Source organism: Arachis ipaensis, chromosome B04 (assembly GCF_000816755.2).
Source record: "Arachis ipaensis cultivar K30076 chromosome B04, Araip1.1, whole genome shotgun sequence".
In the NCBI taxonomy this organism is placed as follows: Eukaryota; Viridiplantae; Streptophyta; class Magnoliopsida; order Fabales; family Fabaceae; genus Arachis; species Arachis ipaensis.
Window position 1 is genome coordinate 11,138,348 of NC_029788.2, and position 8,041 is coordinate 11,146,388.

General features: G+C 31.5%; 1 protein-coding gene across 1 annotated transcript; it reads left to right on the plus strand.

Moving 5' to 3' along the window:
* Window positions 393-5,662, plus strand: LOC107637584 (wall-associated receptor kinase-like 1). The gene is made up of 4 exons (XM_021120736.1): window positions 393-906; window positions 1,000-1,399; window positions 3,473-3,520; window positions 4,219-5,662. Exons 1-4 carry the CDS (start codon window positions 433-435, stop codon window positions 5,436-5,438), a joined length of 2,142 nt encoding a protein of 713 aa, XP_020976395.1. The 5' UTR covers window positions 393-432; the 3' UTR covers window positions 5,439-5,662.

Here is an 8,041-nt window from a genome sequence, read left to right on the forward strand (position 1 = left end):
GGAAAAAAAAAAAAAAAACAAGGGTTTAACCTTCGAATCATAAAATTCAGCACAAAGAAAAGTCCATGACTCTGCCAATTCCCAAATAACTGATTGTTTAGACACTCAAATTTTGTTAAAAATTTCATGTTCATCAATTGAGTCTTGTTATTCGTCCAAGGTAGTTTCGTTTCCTTTAACTTGTAGAGAGAATTTTCTAAAGTTATTAGCATCCACTAGCAGCAAACACCTGAGAATTTCTCGTATATATATATATATATGTGTGTGTGTGTGTCGTGTCAAATTACATGTACTATGGTCAAACAACTACTAGTCTTCTATACAAATTTGACTTTCATATAAAAGAAAAGAACCTTCGCAGAAACTCAAACAAAGAATATAGAAATATATTTCTTCTAGCTAGCTAGCTAGCTAAGATAGTCACACACAAACATGGTTCAGAAACTATCAGAATTTCTTATCATATTCTTCATAATATGTCCATTATTTCTTGCTTCTGCACAAAATGATTATCCAATTACATCACAATCTGATTGTGTATCAACCTGTGGATCTATCGATATTCCATACCCCTTTGGAATGAAGGATCCAAAATGCTATGCCGATAAGTCGTTCGAAATCGAATGCAGAAACCAGAAACCATACCTTAAGCTCATAAACCTTGAGGTCACAGTCATATATGCTTCGAGTAGCATGGTAGAGATCATGAACCCAGTTTTTCGATGGAAGTGCAAAGATGACAAAGATTCAAAGCCATTCGTGAACCTCACAGGAACACCTTTTTCTTATTCCAACGATCAAAACAAGTTCACGGCCATAGGTTGCAACAAGATCGCATTTTTGGTGTCTAACGGCTTAGAAGTCAGCGGTTGTGTCACCCTTTGCGACCAACACGACAATGAAGAGGTTAACTTCAATACTCTATGTGTGGGTTTGAATTTTTTGAAGAAGTGATTTGATGATTATATATGTAATAATATTTGTATTTATATAACATAGGTTAACAGCAACGTTGCTTATGGACAAGGAACCGATGGGTGCTTAGGCAGGTTCTGCTGTGAGACATCACTGCCTCTGTACCTTTCAGAATTCAACGTGACACTTGAAAGCATGAACAATAGAAGTTCAAGCGATGAATGCGTTCATGCGTTGATTGGGACAGATTATTGGTACGAAATTTATGATGGTACTAGTACTGAGTATAGAAGCCTTGGTGACTTAAGGGGTTTGAACTATGTTCGTGCCATGCTTGATTGGGTGATTCTCAACAACACCGTGAAACTACCTTCGGATTCAAACTGCACCCATGTTGTTGGTTATTCTTCTGATTCTTCTGCTCGCATATGTGAGTGCTACTCAGACTCTTTTGGCAATCCATATGTTACTGGAGGTTGCATTGGTATGAATTCTTTCTACAACTTTATTTATTCTTAGCTTCAGTATTTAATCTCGCTCTTAATTCCTTTCTAATCAGAATAAGGGTGGGTTTATTATCACTTATTTGAGGAGTGCTTCTTGAAAGTTCATGTACTTATAACTTTTACTTTTGAAAATTAGATGTTTTAAAGGACAGGTGAAACTGTTTTTTAAAATTTTAAAAGTCTAACATAATTTTGTATTATATTTTAAAAATATATTAATTTATTAGTCATTTGAGATTCAAAAACAACTTTATTAAATATAATTATTATAATTTTCAAAAAATAACTCAAGAAAGATGAATAACTTTTAGAGAACCACAAACAATACCCTTAAATAAATAATTTACTCATATAATTTGTTCTTATTTTGTTGATATGGTCTTTGTTTTCAATATTAGAAAGATAGTACGTATATTCTGGTTACGAGCACATGATTTTATACAATTAAAACTTTAAACTTAAAAATATTTAATTTATTAGTAATTTGAAATTCAAAAACAACTTTATTAAATATAATTATTATAATTTTCAAAAAATAACTCAAGAAAGATGAATAACTTTTAGAGAACCACAAACAATACCCTTAAATAAATAATTTACTCATATAATTTGTTCTTATTTTGTTGATATGGTCTTTGTTTTCAATATTAGAAAGATAGTACGTATATTCTGGTTACGAGCACATGATTTTATACAATTAAAACTTTAAACAAACGAAATGTATAGTTTTCAACATTTTGTTAATGTATTTTTTATATAAATTTAATAGTTTCTTATTACACTTATTAACGAAGCACACAAGTATAAATTTTTAAATTAAATATCCTCAAAATACTTTTTCTGCCAAATTTTATGTATATAATTATGCAATGTGCTATTCCATGATCATTATAATATTTATCTAAAATTTTACATATAACAATAATGATATATATAATCATTAAATCCTAAAGTTGAATGACATGATAAAATAAACTTGAATCCAATGCAAATTATTTTTTTATAATATGGAACATACAAATTTTACCGTCAAAATTGAACTTGATATGGCTTTTGTTATGTTGACTATGGACCAAATCAAAGGGGACTTTATGGATATGGCTTGGCCAATCAATTATATGTTGAACATGAGTTAGGCCCGCTGATTTATTTTCGTTTTATTTATTAACTTTTTCTTCAATAACATTCGTGTTTATAATTGTCGTGTGACTTTGATTAGTAGGCGTTCACTGTTATTTGTCCAAATGTCATCATATTATATACCTTCACATGGAAAACAATAATGGTTATATTTTTTAACATTAAAAACTAATGTCTATTTATTTATTTTAGAGAAATGCTATTTGTACACTAAAATCAGCCACCAAAATCAGTTATTAATGTATTTGTGTATAAATACATATGTAGTTTAATTTATTTTTAATGTGTATTTATATTTCAACATATATTTTATACTAGTGACTGATTTTAATAACTAATTTTAGTGTACACATAACATAACTCTTTATTTTTATATGTTTATAATACCCAAGTGCTTATTCTTTCAGCCGTCATGGGGATTTTGAAATCTACTGTGTTTTGGGTGCTAGCTAGCTAGGTTTTCACTTACTTTACGTAACAAATGAAAATGACAATACTTCTTAGGCAAAATCTAGATGAAATTGCATTGCGGGAAAATAATGGTTCATAAGTGCTTTAAAAATAGAAAAAGTATAGGTAACTAACAAAATTTTTGAACAATGTGTAAACAATGTGAATTAATAGGGTTAAAAGAGTAAATTTAATTAGTAACATTAAATTAGAGTGTAGTGTATTTTCATTTGATTGGTAGTTGTTTATGTTATTCAAAATTTTCATTGTTCTTCTAGCACTCCCCTTAAAAATAATATAGATATCAAGTGATGTAGGAAGTTATTAAAAACTGAATTTTTTTAATGTGTTTGTCATTGAAAAAATAGATATTTTTTTTTGTGTTGGGTAGTAATTTTAAAATTTTAATCAATGTTTTCATTAAAAAAAGGCTTCAATGTTCTTTGTCCTTCATGTTTCAGCTTTTGACTCATACAATAAGAACAGTCGAGCAAAGTGGGTTATAATAGGTATGTAAGACTCATCTCCATATATTTGTGTAACACATTTTCATTTTCATGTGAAGGACATAATTATTTGAAACATTTTTCTTGAGTTGAGACCCATTTGGTATTTGAGATTGACGAGTTACATTTATTTGGTCCCTAATTTTTTAATTACTATAATTTAGTCTCACAAATTAAAAAAAGTGTACCAATATAGTTTTTCCTCAATGCTGTTAGTTTAATAGCTTAAGTCTTGTCATGTTAAACATATTAAAACGTCGTTGTACACGTTTTAGCGCTAAAAGAGCACTAAATGATGTCATTTGAGGGTTTAAAAAATACTAAAAGGAGGGGTATAACGTTTTAGTATTGTTCAAACCCTCAAACGACGTCATTTAGTGTCTTTTTTAGCGCCAAAATGCATACGACCGTCGTTTTAATATGTCTAGCGTGACAAGACTTGAGCTAAGTCACTAATGGTGTTGAGTTCTGGCGACGGAAGATACACGAAGGACTACATTGGTGAACTTTTTTAAATCTGGGAGACCAAATTTTAACAATTGAAAAGTTAAAGACCAAATCAGTGCAACTTGCTAATCTCAGATACCAAAGTGGGCAATCCATTTTTCTTAAACTAGAACTAATTTATTATTTATTTGCAATTATTAGAACAAACTAACTATTTAACTTTTTTATTGTTTTATTATGTCAAAAATGTATAGGAGTATCCGCAAGCCTGGGATCTATCATTCTTCTTCTGGGTCTGTGGTTTATGTACATTGTTGTAAGGAGAAGAATTATAAAGAAACGCAAAGAGAAATTCTTCAAACAAAATGGTGGATTGTTGTTGCAACAAAGATTATCCACCGGAGAAGTGAGTGTTGAACAAGCTAAAGTGTTCAGCTTAAGGGAGTTAGAGAAGGCCACTGACAACTTCAATCTCAACAGAGTTCTTGGAAAGGGAGGTCAAGGTACTGTTTACAAGGGCATGTTAGTAAATGGCGAAATTGTTGCGGTTAAGAGGTTCAAGGTTCAAGGAAAGGTTGAAGAATTCATCAACGAATTCGTGATTCTTTCACAAATTAACCATAGAAATGTGGTGAAGCTGTTAGGGTGTTGTTTGGAGACAGAAATTCCTCTGCTCGTTTATGAATTCATTCCTAATGGTAATCTTTTTGAATACTTGCATGATCAAAACGAAGAGTTACCAATGACATGGGACATGCGTTTAAGGATTTCAATTGAAGTTGCTGGAGCTTTGTTTTACTTACACTCAATTGCATATCAGCCAATTTATCATAGAGATGTGAAATCAACCAATATACTTTTAGATGGAAAGTACAGAGCAAAATTGGCAGATTTTGGTGCATCTAGAATAATTTCTACAGAAGCCACTCATCTCACTACGGTAGTTCAAGGGACTTTTGGATATTTAGATCCGGAATATTTTCATACTAGTCAATTTACGGAAAAGAGTGATGTTTATAGTTTTGGAGTAGTTCTGGTTGAACTTTTGACGGGCGAAAAGCCGATATCATCGATAAGAGAGGAAGATGCCAAGAGTTTGGCATCTTATTTTGTTGGTTCTATGGAACAAGATTGTTTGTTTGAGATTGTTGACAAGAGAGTGATGAAAGAAGGGGAGCAAGAACAGATCATTGGGGTTGCTAATCTTGCGTATAGGTGCTTGGAGTTGAATGGGAGAAAAAGGCCTACTATGAAAGAAGTCACATTGGAGTTAGAAAGGATTCGGAATTTGGATAGGAAGGTTGATGATGTTGTTGTTGTTGTTGATTCACAAGAGCAATACCGCCATGAAGAGATTGAGTTTGTTGGAACTGAAATGCCATGGACAGGGGATTCTGAATTAGATACATTGCCAAGCATAGGAAACAATACAACCTCCTCGGAAATTAGGCCTATCCATGCAAAATATAATTGATACAAGCTCCTAGGAAATTTAGGGAACAATACAATTTTGGTCTTCCTGATTATATTTAAAGCTTCAGATGTGTAATTTTTGGTGAAACTTCTTTGTAATTAAACACAGGTTTCTTGATGAAGGGTCTTTGATAAGAAACTATTCAATGCTCTTTTTTGCTCTAGTTATATTATATATAGTAAAAGTATATCATTCCTATATCAGATTTTTTTTTTATTTCAACCAATAAACAAATTTATACATATATATGGGATTCAATTTTGTTCATGTAAATATTTGTTATATCTATAGAAAAATATATCTTCATTTTTTCGCTGCTTCAAATTTGTTTACCAAATTGAAGCATGCTTCCTCTACTTGTTGGTTACCAAGTTGGCCCTCTAAAAATTGCTATTTAATCAATATAATCCTCCAAATATGGGTGTTCTTTGAAGTTGGAAGGAGGTATATCTTGCAAGATTCAAGAATTAGAAAGCAATAAATGTAGCTCAATAAAATAGTAGTCATGGACAAGAACAAGTGAGGGTCCTGTTAATTAAATATCCTAAACTCTTATGCACTCGTGAACACTTATTAATAGCCATAACAGCCCATACATCAAACCACAAGTCTAAGAAGAAAAACCACATAACAATAACAATCTTTACCACTCATCTTGGACTTCAATAATGGACTTGTAGTTTGGCGTGTGGACCGTTAAGCCATAGGATTTGGCAATGTCATGATGGTGTGGCTATTCAGTAGCAAACCAAAGTAATTATATACAACCACCACCCACCACCAACACCCACAACAACCTCGAGATAGTCTTCGACGATGTTGAAGCTAGGTTTTGGTTAGTGGAATGGTTCTGTTACTTTATATATGTACAAATTAAAAGGATTATGAACTTCCAATTAGAATTTGTACTAGCTGAAATATCCATGTAAACTTAGTCTATCACAAGAGTAACAGCAACGTCTAAAGGAGTGTGAGCATGCAGTCTTAGGCATGGCAATAACTTTTAAAGATTTTGAAGAATAATTAAATAAATCAAAATTTTTATTTGCCCAGCATGTAAAATATTTCTACAAATATTTTAATTAGGCATGTAAATTTTCATGGTTAGTTTTACAAAAATACAACTTGTTTATACATCAATTTGGTCCTCTATGTATTTATATGTATTTATAGATATTAGTTTATATTTTTTTAACTAAATAATTAGCACTAAAATAATCTAATTTACTGTAATAAACAAATTAAACATGTAATATATTAGATGTTCTTGATCAAATTTTTGGGTTCTCCAAGTGGCCAAGTAATGACTTGGCTCTCTGGGTCTGGATCCCAACTATAAGGTAAGATAAAATAACAACGGTAAACTATATATAAAGGGATACGTTACACACTCGTAACTCTCACCTATATTACTTAGACTCATTTTAATTTGAGCGTCAGAGTGATTTTGTAGGTACCATCTCTTACCATTCTAAAGATCCAATCCCGTCACCACCTCGGCTGGCGAGTACTCCCTTATCCTTTTCACAATCCATACCAATGAAATTTTGTACACTAGATAAAAAAAATGCAATATACCAATAATTAAATTTTATAAAATATTAAATATTTTTTTTATATGGAATAGCGTATTGGTAGCTAATTACTTCATTCCTTCCGCGCATAATATTCACCATTGACGCGTTTGATGTTGCCATCTAGTTTGTTTTCTATTTCAGGCTTTCAGCTTCAAAATCAAACTGATGCAACTTGCATCTCTATTATTCTCTAGTGCCTTTAATTTCATGATGGGTTGACTGCTTGACTCTAGCGTCGTGAAGCATTATTATTTCGATAAAATAAGATGTATAAGCAGATTTTATTTAATTGAATTAATTTAAGTGATCAAAAGTTATGTAATAATATATCGAAGACTACAAATCCAACAGACTGGTCAGAAAAATGCAACCAACCACTTCAGATTTTCTTTCGAAGAAAAAAATAGAATAGCTTCAAAATTAATGTATGCGGGTCTTCGTAGACTTTTCGCTAACAAGTAGCAGTAAGCTAGAGAGTGGATCCCAGACTCCACGGGTCAAAGTCACCCCAACTTAGTGACAATAGTGGTTTTTTTTCCATGTAGTCCATATTCAATTATTCACATACATATTTATTTATTGAGAAATTAATAAAAATCAATGATGAAGAAAAAAGCTAATATAAAATGTTTTCAATGTATATGTATTGTATATTTAATTAAAAAATATTAACGATAATCTTAACAACCTGTATCTTAACAAATATAAAATATCTACATGTTAACTGAGAATGTTACTTATCTAAACTTTATGTTGGCCTAGTTGGATGGAATTAACACTATGCAAATCTTCCACAGTCCCACTTTAGGGTCATGTTTCTTTATTTTGAAGCAGGGGACAGGGGCCAACTTGCACGCAACTTAATATAAAGTAGCATTAGAGGAATATCGTCCATAAATACTAAATAGTCCGAGACTAATTAACGAAATGCAGAGAGGCACCTTTAAGCCACAATAATAATGGTTCTTCAATTTGGATTTCATGTGATGTTAATAGTATCCGCTATACATACACTGGCATCTGCAC

Coding starts and splice junctions, on each gene's coding strand:
- LOC107637584 (XM_021120736.1), top strand. CDS start 433: ATGGTTCAGAAACTATCAGAATTTCTTATCATATTCTTCATAATATGT. Junction 1,400..3,472: donor TGTTACTGGAGGTTGCATTG/GTATGAATTCTT, acceptor TTCATGTTTCAG/CTTTTGACTCATACAATAAG. Junction 3,521..4,218: donor AGCAAAGTGGGTTATAATAG/GTATGTAAGACT, acceptor AAAAATGTATAG/GAGTATCCGCAAGCCTGGGA.